Source organism: Calonectris borealis, chromosome Z (assembly GCF_964195595.1).
Source record: "Calonectris borealis chromosome Z, bCalBor7.hap1.2, whole genome shotgun sequence".
Lineage (NCBI taxonomy): Eukaryota > Metazoa > Chordata > Aves > Procellariiformes > Procellariidae > Calonectris > Calonectris borealis.
Window position 1 is genome coordinate 70,469,581 of NC_134352.1, and position 18,939 is coordinate 70,488,519.

Genomic DNA, 18,939 nt, shown 5'->3' on the forward strand with positions numbered 1-18,939 from the left:
ACCTGTCATTTGGATAAAGATTGTTGACAGACAAGTAGCAGAGGCCCTCTGCTGCACACTGAGTTTCATAAGTTTCACAACTTCCATACAACATTTCGTAGGGATACCTTTTTTCATCTGTTTGTACATACTCTGACCACTTTAGCACCCAGACTTTCTTCCATCTGCTCATACCTCAGTGCCTAAGTAAAAATTGGCTCCATTTAATCATAATTTGTGCCCCATCTGTGAATATATGTACTGTATCTGCTAGAAGCTCCTGACAGAGCAGCGGCTGACTTCCTGAGCAGTGAAGACCTGCCTTTCCTACTGGATTGCTACTGGACAGCTACTTCTCCTGGCAGTCACCATGCATTTTGACTGTTTCTTCTGCAGTGCCATTGCCTATGTATTATCCCTTCCTTGTGTGTTAGGATGGGCAATAAATGGAATAGCCTTAACTTCATCCAGTTTCTTCCAATTTGCAATTATTCACATTGAAACTTACACAAATGGTAAAATGCAGGAGGTGAACGTAATGATCATGAATGTGAAAGATAACTCGGGATTCCACCCAGGTTGAAATAGGCAGCTCCACACACCCCTGAGAAAATTTACTAGTCTCTTATAAGCTTTCCATTCTCCTGTGTAGTTCTGTGAAGACCTAGAAGTTTAAGATTTGGCAGAAATCCTGAGTGCCTGGTCCTGTCTACTAAATGGAAACATATATGGACTGCCAAGTTTCGATCAGGATTTGGATTGGGATCCAAGTTTCCTTATAAACACGTGAAGTAATCTTTCTGCTCAATTCAGTACCCATCAGGCCTTAGTTAGAACATCGGTCCAGACTTGGGCACCTCACTTCAAAAAAATTAGCCAACTGGAAAGAGACCAGAAAGAAAGCAATAGGAAATCGAGAAAACATACTACTAGGAATGACTGCAAAAACTTGGATTGTTTAGTCCTTAGGGGTTTAGGTTGATTTGTTTTCTATTGAGAGTTATTTCCAAGCCAGATCATTCCAATGATTTTGTTTATAGTGCTGCTCCACAAACAGTTATATTTGAAGGGTTGGTGAACTTCAGCCCAGAGGCAGGAAAAAGTATCTTGGGGAAGGGAGGGCTGAAACTCCTTAAGCCATCTTTGTCAAGAGATCTAACAAATCAGATAACTATAACCCTGCATCTAACCATATATACTAGGTGGGGGTGGGGGTGTTTTCTTTTCCTTTTTTTCTCTTGACGTATGAATTGCTACCATTCCTTGGTCAGTATTAGTCGTCAGTTGTAACTCTTCCATCCCAGAAACAGATCACATAATGAATCCTGACACTGTCTGTGTCTAACCTACAAGTTATCAAATCTTGCAGTGTTGGGGTCAAGCATGCTGAGGTGTTCAGGCCCTTATATTTTTCATCAACATTCATGTAGCTGGCTATACGTCTTCCTGTCTTGGCTCAAAGCATGGAGCTCAAGAAATCTGAGCTGTCATTAACAACGCTAGGTACAGTTGGCTCTACCTGTAGCCATCCCATCTCCACAGCATGAGTTAAATCCATGGAAGGAAGCAAACATATTTGTCTTCCCTCCTGCAAGATAGTTCCAGCTCTTTGGCTAAGTCTGATGACATGCTTTCATGTTAGTGATAAAAGTGATGGGCAAGGTCCTTGAGGGCAGATCTGAATTCATCTTAACTGACAGCATAGATGTCAGTCACTCCCTACATTTCCTTTGCTTAAGTTTAACCCATCTAACTTTGGACATTTAACAGAAGGAGTGGTGGTGTTTAGAACTGTTCTTTGGAGTTGCCTCCCTTCACTGACAAGAGGGGAAAATGTAGGGTAACTGTGCTCCTGAATTAATTGTTTCTGTTGTATGTCAGGATGTATAGCAGCTAAATTCATTCTTGCAATTCTTGTAGCTAAACTTAAACTCCTCCTTTGCTAACCAACTGCTCTCACCATTGCATCACTAAGGAGGATCTTTCTTCCTATGGTCCCTACTACTGCCACCCTTCCATTTACTTGGTCTACAGAGGACTTGGTTGAGTAGTCCTTGCTCTGCTCTGAAATTAAAGCTATAAAAGCAGTAGATGAGGAAAGGACAAGTGGTTTAGTTTCCTTTAATCCCCTTGTGGGTCTGAGAAAGGGCTTTAATAATTAGTCTTTTATATGGTCTTTACACACCATGGAGATTTCACATCTTATGCTGATATTGTGCTAATACAGGAAGGCTCAGAGGTCCTGTTCCCACAGCCTTCCAGAAGTTTGGATATATATCTCAGGCTTATCCAAATGCATCAGATGTGGGAATTGGACTGGAAAGCTTATGGGACATTCGTATTTTTGCTATAGTTGATCTAATTATGACACATTAGCAGCTTGCTTTGTGGTCTTTCAGTACTTTCACTTCTAATTTAGAGCAGGAAGGGTAGAGATCTTAGAAAATATTAAATAATAACAAAAAGCACTGAACTGATTTTAACTTCGAATAAGGATTTAGTTTTAAGTCAAAGCTCAGGTTATGATTCAGGTTGGTTATTATTTGAGATTTCTGCCCATAACTGTGGCATTGTGGGTTGTGAGATTTGAATCTTAAGCTATCTTCCAAAAACAACAGCAAAGTCTGTAAGATTACATTTTAGTGGAACTACTTTGCTTCATTGAAAAAGCTTCCAAAGGCAAGTCTTGCTTAGCCCATCTTCAGTTTCCATCTACAGTTTTTTATTTTATCTTCTATTCCACCATCTTCCTCTTTCTGTTGTCAACAATTCTTATGCAAAACAAATAAAAGATAGGAATAACCGTATAACTTCTCATTTGGGGATGTTTTCAACTTGCTTTGCACAGGTGTAAATGGTGAAACAGAGTGGAAACAGAGTCAGTGACCTCTTATCCTTAGCACTTCACTCTTTCATGACCACATCCAACCAGTGTTCTTATTTCTTCAAACAACCTTTTTTCAAGCCACCTACTTAAAAGCAGCTTTTTGAACTATCAAATCTTTAACATTATGCCTTATCACCAACTTTGTTTGACCCAACCCAATGCCAGTCAAAGGTACACCTTCAGACAAGCTCCCTGGAGGGTGCACAAACCAAAGTTCTGAAAAATCAGTTTAGAGGAATGTTACCAAGTTCAGTCCTCCCCAGTTACCCACCAAGACCAGCAGCTGCCTTCACAGGCCCAGAAGCTTCTTGTCACCATTTGGGAAATTGGAAAGTTTCAGAAGCTTTCAGTCGTCATCACATTCCATCCAGCTGAACTCATTCTTCATCTGCGATATTTCTGCAGACAGAAGAAAAGGCAAGGGAAGGAGGGACTGTCTGTGGATTGCCACATATGTGGGATAATCTCTGAAAGGGGGAGGAAGATGCAAGGTAGTCCTGTTCCTCTACATTAAGAGGACTGCAGCTAGGGTTGCACATGTTTAAAGTGCTTAAATGTGTTTAAATGTTTTAAGAACTTATTACACAAATAACGCAGCTACAGAAAAATGGTCACTGCCTCACACTGCAAAGAAGTTGAATTTGGTCCCAGAATCAAGCGGTTCTCATTGCAGGGTATGTTTGGATCCACTGCAGTACTGCCTTGATAATACATCTGATATTCTGTCATGTTGTCTTTCCTAACAAATTGCTTGACATAATTTCACTCAAGTTCCAAGATATTTTGTAAATTTTTTGCTTCGTATTACCAGCATTTTTATAAAAACATAGGACATTTGGAATTAGCGTACAGAATTATGTAAGTGCAATTTTTCACTTGTTTTTTTTACAGTCCCTCTGTGCAGAGCAAGACAGCCAGTCAGCTTTCTGTTGCTTTGTCGTTTATATAATGATCACTTTTATGAACTATAAAAATACAGTTTATTTAAGTTAAATATATTTGGGTTCTATTGAGAATATGTTTCTAGCCTTTGGGACCTGTAAAGAGAGCACATGCATAGCTACAGGGCACATCTCAAGTTGATATTTAAAATGTTTCTAATTATAATGAGTTGGAAATGGTTTGGGTATTGAAAACTATGCTTTTACAGTGGATGTGGTCAAAGGGGATTAGTTGTAATTGTTGAAGTTTACAGAGTTATGGCCGTAAAATAATAGCGTGCTATCTGTTTTAAAACCATAATGGAGGCCACAGCATTTTTTTTTTTAAATTATTTTATTTTCCTTGCCAAGTTCCTAAAAAGCATGGAACCAGAAATGAGTAACTACTAATGAGAATTTTTCCCCCAAGAATATTAATTTTTTGTGGTGCTTATTATCAAGCCTAATTACAAGTCACATTATATCATGGAAATTATTTTCTTGGATTAAAAAGTTTTAAGGCATGGTAATTCCTGAGCCCAAGCAATGGTATAAAATCAGATACAAGAAATATACAAGGAAGTATTTTGAAATGCCTGTTTTGTTTCAGTCTTCACAGGAAAGAAACATGAGCTTCAAAGAGAAGCTAACATTGGTTGGAATAAAAAAGAACAAAATGAAAATTAGTTGGATGATTTATCTGGTTTTCACTTGATAAAATTTACTCGCTCTACTGAGTAGGTTGGCCAAGCCTCTAGAGATTCATTCTGAAAACTTGAGGAGAAAAATGATTCCCCAGATAACTGAGGAAGTAGTAAATATAATACCTGTCTTTAAAAAGGGAAAAAACCAAAGACCTAGAGACAAGTCAGCATATACTGAGAAAAAATGTGGAAAAAGGAATTTTTAAATATATGTTTGTAAACACCTAAGAAATTATCAACCAAAAAGAATTAATCAAAGAATTAATCAAAGAGAAGTAATGCCAAACCAGCCTAATTTTCAATTGTGATGAGATAAAAATCTTTATGTATAGGAGAGATGCACAAGATACCATTTTTGAAACTAAAGTCTTTAATGATATTCTCTTAACCAAGTTCAGCAAGCAAAGTCTAAGTGAAAGTCTTGCAGAATGGAAAGCCATATTCAGGGAGTAGCGTTTTTTCACTGCCAATCTGAACAGAGGCATCAAGTTCCACAAGAGTCTCTTCAATCAAAAATTAATTAATAACTTGAATGAAGGAATTGAAAATATTGTTATAAAAGTTGCAGGCAATACGAAACTTGGAATAGTTGCAAGTATTTTGGAGGACTGAATAAGAACTCAAACCAGCATTGACAAATTAGAGAAATTATAAAATAAACAAGAGGCCACTGAACTGGGGCATGTGTGAAGTATGACATTCAGTTAGGAGTAATCAAATTCACAACTATAGAATGAGGAATGATTGCTTACATTTCTTCCATGTATCCAAGGGTGGTGGATCACAAATCAAACATGAATCAGTATTATCATATTACTGTAAAAAAAAAGGAAGTATATGCATAACTCTATGACCACGCATATATCCTTTGCATGAAATGTTCCTTCACATGGTAACACTGGTAAGATTTCAGTAAGAGTACTATGGCCATGCTGTGGGCAAAAGCACCAGGAGTGTTCAAAGGTCTAGAAAATCTGAAAGCTTTAAGGAAAGCATTGAAAAACTGGGCTTGTTTAGAGAGCAAAAGTTGGTAGGTAGATAGGTAGGTGTGATAATAATTCGTGAATACATGAAAGGTTTCTGCAAAGAAAAAAAAGATCTCTTTTTCATGTTAGTTTACAGCTTAAACAAGAATTAATGGGCTCAAGTTACAACAAGGCCATTTAAATTGGATACTAGAAAAACTTTCTAATGTAGATAGTGGAATAGGTTACTCGGGAGGTCATAGAATCTCATTTTTTGAGGGTGCCTGAGATCAATCATCTGTCAAGAATAGCTTTCCTAACTAACGCCAGTGGAGTACCCGCAGTGGTCTGGCATCATTTCAGCCATATTGTCTATGACTACACATAGGCTTTTACCTCCAAGCCTGCAGCAATTGAAGAATAAGAAATTTTGCAGAGTTAATCCTGAGAGCCCATGGAAATTATATTTTTTATTACAGTATTATAGAAGTCCAGTCATGGCCTACAACTCTACTACATAAACCTTGAGGAAAACACAAAAGTTCTTGTACCCTCGAAGAAGTCAGTTTCATTAGATGGTGAAAACACTACAGTTTTAAGCTTCATACTGTATATGTCAATTTCTTTTTTTAATACATTCCTGCTGAATTTAATAATGACTCAAGAATAATCAAATACATATTTTCACCCTTACATCAAAAGCATTTGATTTAAATCCAATCTATTTCAAAGTTCTGGAAAGTCCTTATGGCTTCTGCTTGTAGATCCATGTCAGATGAGTTGGTGCTCTCATGCTGACCTTTGAAATTTGTGTCTGCATCACTGACACCTATGAAGATTCCTGTTGCCTTCAGTAGATTTCTATCAAACACATGAGAGAATGTCCTCCTGAGAAGTCTGTAAATAATACTGAATAATTTGCAATCTAGACAAAAGTTAGTTCTGTGCTTGTAACTAGCATGTAACTCCAGTGAAGTCTGTGGTGTGTACAGAGGGTAGCAGGGTAGATAAGTACCAAATTAGGTCCCTGTTACCCAAGGGGTAATATATCAAGAGTATTAAATTCATTTGAAAGAAAAACAGCCATTAAAATATCCCCTTCTTCCCCCAAAATACTGCAGAGGTTAGAAAATGCAAAATTGTCACTGAAAATTGTACATTTTTCAACTTCCAAATACACAAAACACACTCAGTGAGAATAAATCCAGGATCATTGGTGATGAGATCAAACTGATAATAGTTCCAAAGAATTCGGCTACATTTGGCTGCAGTTAAATGGCATTAACTAGGTGTAATCAAGCTAGTTACTGTGGATATAATGTAAATGTAGTAACATTTCTCCTCATGACCTCCTTTCAACTGCCCCATTGGGGATATAATGGAGTGTGAGATTGCAAACAAACTTTACCAGAAAAAATTACTATATTTTCAAGAATTATCTGAATACTTCTGTTACTTTAACTTAGGTATCGTACTGAAAAGCAGTGTATCTCCATCATTCAAGTGCAAAACACTTAAAATGGGTTAGTGCAAGTTTCTTATTTAAGCACTGTTCTCCTTCAGCTGCAAGTGTAATAATCAGTTGAAATGGTCTAATATGGTGTTATTGTTACAAGGATAATATGACAAAATATAACTCAGTTTAATCCATTTCAACATAAAAATCAATAATGGCACGTTATGCCTGTATCTTTTTTTTTTTTTTTTTTTTTGTTACTGCTGCCGTTGTTAGAAATGGAACCAGCCTAGTTTTACTGGTGCCGCAGTTCAGGTTACAGCAATTAATTTCTGTAGAAAGAATTAACTAAATTCTTCTCATCACTTTTTGGCGTGGGAAATACAAAAAAACATGTCACTTATGTAAAAAGAAGTGGGTGTTGTAGCAGTGTTCGCACCACATTCTTACCCTGTAATAGCTTCTCATCCACATAACCTAAGGCACTCCACTGAACTCTGATTTTGAGCACAAATACTTTAGGAGATGTCCCATGGGAGAGAAATATTAAAGACCACTGCTCTGTATTAATGCTTTCACAGGAAATCAAGAAAGCAACTTTGGCTTTTCTTTGCTGTGAAAATGAGCAACATTTAAGAGTAATACAAGCATAATATGCCTTGGCTGGTATGAACTCACTGATCCGCTCGTATCAATGGCATGACACTGATATATATGAGCTGACTATCAAGATCTAATTAAGGTCACAACTTTTCTTGAGATTAGTGAGTATAATTCTCTTCATCTTATATATGGAAAATTATATATGGCTCCTTTGCCACAGTAAACAAGTTAGCCTTAAAAGTAGATCATGGGTCTTAACTGACTCTTCCCTCACATTTTCTGGGTCTTCCTAGATTAGAGTTCCCCTAAGTTATAGCTCCTCTTATTTCCACCTAAGCACCTTTTGCTAATTCTCAAGCTAACATTACATATAAGTAACTAATGGAAGTTGTGTTTAGAGTTTTCATTTAAATAACTGGTCATATCTTTTCTGCTTGGCAGTAGTTAGGCAGCTCCAGATATCAAGGGGCCTTTGCTGCTATTGAGTTGGGTACTACTGATGATGGAGTGACCTGATTTTGGGAACTGCTGTTTTTACTGTCTCACAGGTAGCAGACTTGCAGTGCCGTATGTAAGTGTGCATTCACTCTGTTTGTTCAAGTCTGGGTTTCAAGCCTGAGAGGCAATTAGTAGAGTATTGTTCTCACATGGCTCTAAGAAGCTCAGTGGATATTCAGATCTTTCACAGCATAGGTAAAGTTTTCTTAGCTTATATGTGCAACTCCATCCTTAGCACTGGTGATTTTTCATGCTGTAATTAAGAATCTTACCATAAAAATCTTACAGCAGAAGGCTTTATCACTTTTTTTTTAAAATAATACATGATTGTTTGTGTCTATCAACATTTATATTTGCATGTTGATATCAATATTTAAACAAAACAATCTTGCATTTTCCGCTTTTTATAGGTTTGGACAAGAAACTTTTTTTTTATATTATTATTTCTGGTTTGATATGGTCCATTTTCTGAAGGGTTTTACTAGATCCTAGACCTACTGTTGTTTATCTTGCGGTTCTCACTGAAGTCTTTCTCATATGCAAGGACTATAGATCTTGTAGCTGTGGCCAACCTAATACTTCGTGCTAAGTAAACACAAAACCTCTGGTAATTGCACTGGTATTTATATATCTTCATATCAAAATTTATGTAGCTTATGTAAGTATAGAATTTTGTATGTATTTAAAAATGCATCCAAGAAAGGCCACCTCTCCTTTCTTGACAATAAAAGGTCTTTCATGTTAAATAGCCTAATTTGATATTCTCTCTCTTCTTCACACACATAAACTATGTCATCAATTTACTTCCCAATAAAAACCAGCTGTTGCTTTTTCATACTTGATTCACAGCCACTGCCCAGCTAACGTCAAAGCCTCTACCTCTAGTCACAGAACAAGTAACACCCTCACTCCTGAGTTGCATAGACCAGTTAAATGGCCATATAGAATGCTTTTGCATCATATATAAAGCAGCCATTTTCAAAAAAATTTACAGTGAAAAAACTTCCTCCTTGCCTCCTCTGCACACTAAAGTCCACATGGTTCCATGGTCTGAACAGACTGCATTCAGCTTTCAAGGATAGAAAATCAGCATTTCCAGAAAAAGCACTGAATACCAAGTTACACTGTTGGCTTCAATTGATGTGCCATAAGGAATTTTTAAGTAAATGGAAAACCACAGGGATTTTCCAGTACTGCCCTGCTCAGACAAAAAGCATAGAACACATTTAGGAGGAAATTATTGCAGATTCTTGTTTTTTAAGCAGGTAACAACTCATCAGTGTTTTTCCAGCTGATCTATTTGTCACATTATTTGTTGGCTTAGTCTACAATGTTCTTTACAATTTCTCAACACTTTTGCCCCTCCTGTAATTTCTCCAGTGGCAGACCCTTAGTGACCACTGAGTTAGATCGGCTATTATTCTGACTACTTTAATATCTACTTTAATATCAGGAGAAATGTTGGAGCCAGGCATACTACCTGGATAAACCATTTAGAAGTTATTTGGTTGGAGCCATATTTATCCTGTATTAAGACACGATGCCCAAACAACATAGCCATCCAGTTACTCTAGGAATAGCTGAAAAAGAATCTCTAAAGTCACTATGTAAGTTGTAGTAACTTGTGCTACTCCCAAATCAGTATGCTCTTGGGCAGAAAATATAGAGATGAAAAGCTCTGTCTCCCATTATTGGCCTCTTGAGCCATCCAGTATTGCAGAAAGAGTTTGTTTTAAAGAAAAATTTATCATATTTATTGCAAACAGAGCAAAATGTTTCTGATATCTGAAAGACAAAGATAATGTGGCCGTTAGGGTTAGTCTTACTATATCCCAAAATGTCAACACACTTGCCAAAAGTGAATTTATCAGCTCAGTGCAGCCAAGAGATTTAGTTTATCTAAATGTCCTACAAGGAATAAATAGTTTACCACTGGTTTTGAAGATTGGGGTAAATCTAACATTCTATTGACATATGCTATAGATTTAATTTAATGCTGTGGTTCAGATGTCTCTTCTGATAAATTTTAGTAAAATATATGCTAAGAAGAATGGGCCTGTTTCAGCATTTATGGGGTTTAAAATGCAGGGTTAGCAAAGGAAATATGTTAATTGAAACAATGTTTGTGTATATTCTTTTAATGGTTTAGAGAAGGATTTTGCTAAAGTTTGTTGGTCTGTTGGTTCTGAATATTAGAAGTTTAGTATTTTTCAGGTTTATTGTCTTTTCTATAGTGAGAAAATCCTCTAATGAAGTTATTAAATAGCTCAATTTTTATTTTTTAGGCATATTGGAGATAACATCTGTAGAAATTGGAGTTGTGGCAGTTAAGTCCATTAAGAGCAACTATTATTTAGCCATGAACAAGAAAGGAAAAGTCTACGGCTCTGTAAGTATTTTTTATCTTCTGAATGGATTGCAATAGTCAGCATAGTTGCCTCTCTTACCTACTGAAAACACCATTTGTCTGTGTATTACTACTAATCAGAGCTGAAATGAGCTGTTCATCAAAATTTCATCCTCTGGTAAACCAGCAGCCCCCCTCTCCACAAGCTCCCTATTGTTTGTTAAGCTTATATCATACCAAAGCAGCTGCTGGGATTTATCATACTTCATGTCAGGTTTCTTATTAAGTAGTGGTCAATGGAGAGGGTCCTACAAAATGTAATATTTAAGGCTGTTTTGGCCTGTTTTTCTGCACTACAGTCACATTTAGCAGTAATTCTGAGGGGGATAAAGTGTGCCTGAAATCTTGAAAACTTAACTGATGGAGCAGACACACCAAATTATCGAACTATGGCTTCCAAGAAGATTTCTAGAGTAGCCAGCTTTAAACTGACTGTATTGATTAATACACAAGATTATGGGCAGTAAAGAGAGATACAGACTTATATATCAGCAGATAGATAAGCTTTGACTGAGGAGATTTTGGGTATCATTTGAAAATTGTCCATATACACACTATTTGTATTGGTGTAAGTTTGTGGTTACTGATACTTTCAGGGGAAAAAAAACCCAACCAAACAAACAAAAAACCAACCCAACAAAACCCAGTAACTATCCAAATATTTTTAATAGGAAGCAATATGACCTATAAATCTGACTACTAAACTCAAGTGTACCCTCACACATCCACATGATTACACAAACACCAGATTGTTCTGGTATTACATCTGGTTTGGTTTGTAATTTTGCAAATTTTTCCCAGTTCCAGTGAGTTTGAGCCCACATAAATGTAAACTTACTGAAGTCGTCTGCAAAGGTTATGAGCCAATCTTCAGATTGCTTAGTATTCAGAACATCCATAGGTTTTAAAGAGAGCAGGTCACAGATAGGTACTGGAGCTGGGTTTATCCTTGAGCAATGTAGCTAAGCCACCTACCTCTGCTGAAAATAACAAAGTAATGCCAGTCTCAACTGAGACTCGAGGAGCTTGAAGTCACTTGGCCCTCTTTTTTAAGGAAACATTTCTACAGAGTGGGTTCAGTTCATACAAACTACATAAACTGTCCTCCCTCATCTTCACTGTGGCTAGTCATTCCTGGTTCAAAAGGTTACTTCTGACTTTCTAAACTCCTGGAAAGTGTCGAAAAATGACATTAAGGAAAGACCAGAACAGACAAATGTTTATTAAACTCCTGTAAATATGGATTTTAATTTCTAGAATGACACTAGTCAGAAATACAGGATAAGCAGTGCTCAGTCCTGCACCATTGAGAGGTATAAGGGTATATTGAGTTGCTGACAAAGTTACCATTTGTCAGTTAAACTACACTCATTGATCATGGGTATGCTTCTGTACATATGTGAAGGTGTTAGCATAAATCACCATCTTCAATTCACACGTCTCAGTTTATAGCATTTAATTTAGTCATTTTTGATGGTCTGTCCGAAAGCCTGAGATAAGTTTTCCTACCCAAGTTGTTAGCCATAGCTGGTGTAGTGAGAGTCCATCCCAACCCTATATACACACAAAAGAAGTCAAAACAGCTTTCATGTACCATAGGTGGAAACTGCTGCCATACGATTCAGTAATTCATAGCGTATTAGAAACAGTGTTGACAGGAGGATACGAATGTGGAAAGCCTTTTTTTTAATTCCAGCTGAGATAATTTTTCAATATTCACATCATAAAATCACAACATAATGACTTATCAAAACTTATTCCATAGTACTTCAGAGATTTCAAGAATGCTTCTGTTATTATTTTTCCCATCCTCCCAAGACTTGCAGTTAGACTCATATTACTACAGTGTGGCAGCTTGCAGATGGATATGAAAAACAGAACCAATAAAAATTGTAAAAACACTCTTAAGCATGTGCACAATAGACATTGGTGCAGGGTTGTGCTGAAATTTGTTTGAAATGAGCAAAGCAGTCCTGGGCTAACACTCAGACCCCTGCCAATAAGACTTCTTAACCACATCACAACGTCATCTGTTCTCTCTGTATTATCTAAGAATAGAGATAAAAGTTTGGATTCAAGTACAATTCTGCATCTGGGAAAACAAGTCAAGTAAGACTGTTTCTATGTTTATCGAATACATTTCCATTTGACTGACTTTGGTTAGAATGAGAGAGCAAAAGACGACTCACAAAATAAGCTGCTGGCAGATAGGAGAAGTTACTGCGGTTTAGAACTGTGATTAATGGTCACCAGCCTTCTTAATACCTTGATGCCAGAGGTGGCATATTAGAGCAAATAAATATTAAATGACCTATATGTAGCTTTGTAAATACAGGCAGTATCAGTGGTCGTTCTGTAGAGAGTCTTCTCTTGATAGTGTCTTCCCTGACAGCCATTGTTCAACTAACTACTAATCCCAAAGTCAAAGAGCGTTTTGGGAGCCAAATTGCATTTGAATATGTGCAATTCCGTTAGGAAAACACAAGTATATGTTCTGTGGTCTTAGCAGCAACTAAGTAAAACGTTAATTATAGACCCCAAAATTCTTACTGTATCAAAGTACTGAACTTCAACTAGTTTAAAAATTCTAATTTAAAGTAATAGGAATGGAAATTTTTTTTTTTAAATATTCTTATGTCCTTTTGTATTAATGTGGATACTTTCTGTATCTCTACTAGCTGAATATCTAAGGATTTTGATCATAATAAAAGATAAAACATCCCTGAAATTCTTATCTGTACTATGAAAATTGTTTTATTCTTCAGACATATTTCTTGTCTTGTTCATAGACACTTTAAAAATACCACATGTAGTTGGCATATCATACTCAGAGATTCTGACGTGCTTCTCCCTGAGCTGTGAAAGAACATCTTATTTTCTGAAATGCAGAAACAACAAAATGCTAATTTGTGGTTGTAATTTAAGTATGTTGTAAATGTTCCACTTTCAAAAGCCTTCTAAATGGAATATAAGTAACTTGATAAAACTGGGTTTTTTTATATGTAGGAGCTACTTGTTTGTGAAAACAAGGCATTCTTGTCTTCATTATAAAGAAGCATATCTGCGTAAAAGTGCATTTAACATTACGGAAAAAAATAGTCTCCCCCTACATGCTTCCACATGCTTATATTTTTTATTCTTTCTAACAAACTGACAACTGATTCTCCTTTAAAAATAGACGATCTTAATCCCTGGTACCATACACAAAATCGCTTTCAAGTTTATTTAGTCAGTAATATACTGGATCATACATGATTCTTTTTCAGGCTAAGCCCCTCTTCAGGTCAGCAAAGTAAATAGGCCTCACATCCATTGCAACAGCAGCATAACAGTGATTTGCACCTATCCAAAAACGCCTTTCTCATGTGCAGTGTGGTATAAAGGCTCTTACTTTAAATAAGAAGTAGGCCTATCCCATGAATATTTGTTTAACATATGGTTTCAGTAATCTGATTCAAAATATTTAAGGGTTGTATTTGTTAGAACTGAAATGTAATGAATGATTCCAAGATTGCTACCTCATACTTTGAGTTTATGACTGAAAATTTGACTTAATATTGTTGCTATATTCCAACAGAGAGAAATTTAATTTAATTTTAGCTGTGAGTGAATTATATCATTTCACTGCTATAATTATGCACTGAGTAATTGTTTATGTCTTTTGTTGGTTTCACTTTTTGCAGTCGAACTGGTGTTGCTTTAAATGCTGTGGACACAGTAAAACTTTTCTTTAAATACACTGTGGAATCCTCAAAGGGTGTCACATACAGAACACTGAAATCTTCCAAAACATTTTTAGAAATTATTTACCTTCAGTATGCTGCAACTCTGAAAGATTATGTTTATTCTGAATTTGTGTATTTATTTTCTTCTTTTAACAGAAGGAGTTTAACAGTGATTGCAAATTAAAGGAAAGAATTGAAGAAAATGGATATAACACATATGCATCCTTAAATTGGAAGCACAATGGAAGGCAAATGTTTGTGGCCTTGAATGGAAGGGGAGCTACAAAGAGAGGACAGAAAACAAGAAGGAAAAACACTTCAGCTCACTTTCTTCCAATGGTAGTAATGTCATAGATGAAGGAACTATTTTATTGATGCAGTTGAACCAAAGGCTCTTATGTCAAGAATATTTGGTAATCCTCTTGAAGAGTAAATGCAAAGAAATTGCAAACAAGCAGACATCTGCTTGTCTGAAAAGAGAGCAGGGGAAGCCTTTGAAGGTTTTGTACTCATTGCTGGCACATGAAATACTTTTATTTAGTTCAGTGTCATATCTTATAATCAAGATACAAGCTGCATCAAATGGGATGGAAGTTATTGCCAGTGTGAACAATTTTTTTTTATCTCTGCAACAGAACTTAAGGGACGTGATACCCTTATCTGTTGAATGATCTTCATGGGGAAAGTTATTTATGGAATACTAACTGATATCAAAGACCTTAATTGCTCGTTCAAGCCTGATGATCCAACGAACAGTTAGACGCGCAAGCATTTACTGGAAGCACTTGGGTCATATGCACAAATAATGACATTTCTGGAGAAGCCTTGGGGAAGAATGGATAGGATTAAGGAATATAAGCAAAGTAGTGTAAAACTGTTCTAACAAAACGAATAGTATGGTTTGCTTGTATGTTCTAACTTCATTTCTTTTTATTTCTCTCTAAGTTATTTATTTAATAGGATGTTAAATATCTTTTTGATTTGAAATGTTTTCCTCATTTGCTTCTTTGTTATTTTCCCTTTTTCTCAGTACTTCACAGAGAGGTTGATAGGTTAAAATATCAAAACCTCAAAAGTACTCTGAGAATAGGTATTAGACAAGGCTTTAAAGGCAGAATTTAATGTGTATAATCCATTTTTTTCCTAAACTGTCTTGCACTTAAGCAAAAAGACCAAACAAGCAGTGCTTGGATTTATGGTATTGGGTGTCTTAATGTTGGAGAAATTTTTTTACTTATCAGCACTCAAGAACAAACTTCAAGAAATACTTTGTTCAAAGGGTCTTTCTGCTATTTCGAAATTGAGAAAAAGGGCCACATCTGTACTTGGGTGTCAATGTGTGTATATTCATCTGACTTTGATTTCAATTTGGAACTAAGATCTAATTGATTGCAATCAGTGCGATATTCTGCAGCAAGCATTGGGCTGGAACCTAGATGTGGACAGCCCTGTTAAACTCACTAAGATTACAAATGTTAAAATTAAACAGCGTGTAATTCCCAAGTGTAAAATTTGGCCTCTGAAAGGTAAGTAAGAAGGCAACACAGTCCTGCACTCCTTATTCCGTTAATACGCCCATTCAGCACATTTGTCCTTGTTACCAGCTTCTAGAATCACAGGCGTATAGTGGGAGCGATACCTAAGTAAGGACTGAGGGACAGGAGATCCAAAATCATGCTCATGCATTTATCAGAGTTTATTACTCACATGTATATTATATATGAGGGCCAACCAAAAAGCTGTGCTGGTATCCAGCTTTAGCGTGCCTTTCATATCCATCATAGTAACTGAAGGCTCAAAATACATAATATCCAGCACATTTTTATGAAGTGTTACTAGTCCCATGGCTTAACTTAAGCAAGTGCAGTATAATAAAGTTAAGCATAATATGAAATCTGTTCAATTAAAGGTACATAAGGTTTGTTTTATGTTTTGCTTTACTCTGTAATTTTAGAGAGCTCTGGACAGCTCACCAATGTAACCATATTGAGATTCATTTTGTTAGAGCAGATAAATAGAAAACAGTACATCAAACAATTTGTACCACTATCTTCACATTGTATTCCACTAAATAAATAAATAAGCCTTTGCAGTGTCTTTAGTAAGAAACAAAAGTAGTATAATATTATTTTGTTCTAAATACTTTAAGTGATAACTATGAGATTATATTGATGCTGCAATTTTATCTTCAATATTTCTTGTTGTGAAAAAGTTGATTTTATTTTTATTGTTTGGAAACTGTATTTTGGTACAAAGGAGAGCCTTGCTTAATGTGTCTTTTTGAGAATGTTTAACCTCTATAAAGGCTGGTGTTGTTGGAATCTTCTATAACTTATTTAAGTCAATGTTTAACCAGCACTTCAATCTTAATCTGTTATTTAAATATTAGCTGTTTTTTAAAAAAAAGCAAAAAATAATAGCTTTCCCATAAAATACAAAATGGTCAGGTTGTATTTCCTGTCCTTAAATAAAGTCAACTGTTTTAAAACCAGGAATTCATTGAGAGACAACATTTAGCTGATAACTGACATTGTATTTCATGGTACTTTATCTCCAGCTTACTTCTTCACAAATGAGATTTTTCTAGAAAGGGAAATAAGAATTTCAGATTTTAAATGTAATTGCAGTTCACAGCAAACTTAACTACAATGATAAAAGCGAGTTTTTGTTGTTTAAAATTTGTTACCGGTAATTAAAACTGACAAGACATAATGGACCACCCGCAGTGAACACTCAATGTGAGCTTGGGCGAATGCAGTATTGGATGACCACTTAAAGAGCATTTGGGGTACAAACGAAAATCTCTTTTGACAGAATTACCTAGATGACTTGGTCAGGGGAAGGATTATGCATAAATATTATCATAGTACTCAAAATACCATGCTGCTCAGAGGCCAAGATGGGAAATATCACTTTTCCAAACTGAGTCAGGAGCCATTTGTAACATGAATAGTGGTTTCTGAAAATTAACCAAAATAAAAAAACCTTGAAGGAATCAATGATTCCTGTGTGTTTGGTATACTGTAATACCCACTGTAGTGGGAGTAAACTGCAAACACTTGATCTAGAGTATCACAGATCCTCAACCATAAGCTCTGTTTTCTGTCACTCTCAGCATAACAGACTCCTGAGCAAAAGGAAAACAGGGAGAGGGATTTAAAAAAGAAAAGGGAAATAAAAATCACTGAGCAACAATGTATAGTATGTTATATTTAAATAAAAATAATAAAATGTGGGGAATACAGAATAAGAGTATTGTCCTTGTTTGTTTTATTAACCTGAAATGATACTGCACAATAAAAATAAAAAGGGAAAAGATCCATTGTACTACAGGATGTGGTTTAGTGCTGTATAGCCCCAAAACAAAACAAAAATCACTTGAACATTTGTAAGTTTCTTTAATTTTTTGCATGTGTGAGTCAGCTATCTCCACACTAATAACAACCAAATGCTTTAGATTCTTCCTGTAAGTATTCACATCCACCTAGTTTATACAGTGGAAAAAGCAATGAATTTAAAGCAAGCATATTTGATGAAAGAATGAAGGGGTTTAGGAAGAAGAACATGTACCCACATTTTTAAAGTAAACTTTAGATATGAAAAAATAGTTACATTTTATGTAAGACTTCATTCAAGATATTTCAGGTTATACATTTTACTAAAGGCTAGTAAGCTTTAGTAATACAAGAATACCAGTGTATAAGCACAACATTGTAATCTACGCCCCTGCTGAAACTGGTTGTCTCTGTTCACACAATCAGTCGTAACTGCTTCAAGGAGTGATCTTGAAACTAATGCATGAAGACAGCCCCTCTTTTGAAGTATCAAGTATCATTATTTACCCTATTAAGTTAGACTGTGGGGCAGAACTCAGCCTCCTAATTTTCTATTAAATTGGAGAAAGAAAAGTACAACAAATAACACAAACACATTTTCTGCTGCAGCTAGTCAATGTGTGATTATTGATGGTATTTTTCAGAAAAAGCTCATTGACTGAAACAATTTCAGTGCAAATGCAAATAACAAACACATGCAAAAAAAAGTTGTTTCCCATCGCATTATAAGCAAGAAATAGAATACAAAAAATTAATTGCTTTTGGACCTATCAGATTATGATTTATAGTTATGCTTACCTGCTCAAAATATTTGAACCTCATGTTTAACCATATGGGAGCTTTCTTGGAATAAGGTTTGGGATTTTCTAATGAAGCATGGTGAATCTCAGATGCCTGATTGATGTATTTTCACTCACTAATCCCAGAAAAAAAATGTAGTATGTCCTTTGGCCACCCCAACAATGTAAAGAAAGTATGCTCCTGTGAAAGGCAAAATAAAGGAACCATGACTAAGCCTCAAGTAACTGATATGAGAGCACTGATCTCTAAGCTAATGCAGTATGAATGAGGAGAATTTGCACTCCTGAAATTCCTCACCAGGACCTTTAGTGGTGCCACTGTATATTATTTCATTAATGTAAAATACTAAGTCATGCAATTGAATAAATGAATATGCTGGCGGTGACATCAGAAATACATGTCCTATTAGACCACTGTCCAAATATGAGGCTATGAGAATCACAATATCTGAAAAAAAACACAGAAAGTACTCCACTGTATAGTTGTGTGCAAAATATTTAGGGCACTGATAATATATCGATAATGTACCACAGCAGAAAAAACAGAATCCATATTTACATCAAAGCTCAGACTCCATCTTGTGATAATGTAGTAAATGAAAAATCAAGATATTACAGGTTCTTTATTACTACTGAAATGTAAAGTATGCCTACCTTTGG

At 35.8% G+C, this 18,939-nt stretch overlaps 1 protein-coding gene across 1 annotated transcript in view; it reads left to right on the forward strand.

Moving 5' to 3' along the window:
* FGF10 (fibroblast growth factor 10) overlaps nucleotides 1-16,240 on the forward strand; it is a 65,425-nt gene extending 49,185 nt beyond the window's left edge. Inside the window, exons 2-3 of the mRNA XM_075136609.1 lie at nucleotides 10,298-10,401; nucleotides 14,301-16,240. Of these exons, the coding sequence (XP_074992710.1) occupies nucleotides 10,298-10,401; nucleotides 14,301-14,498 (302 nt within the window). The 3' untranslated portion in view covers nucleotides 14,499-16,240. The remainder of the gene's footprint in view (nucleotides 1-10,297; nucleotides 10,402-14,300) is intronic.
* The last annotated feature ends 2,699 nt before the right edge of the window (nucleotides 16,241-18,939 follow it).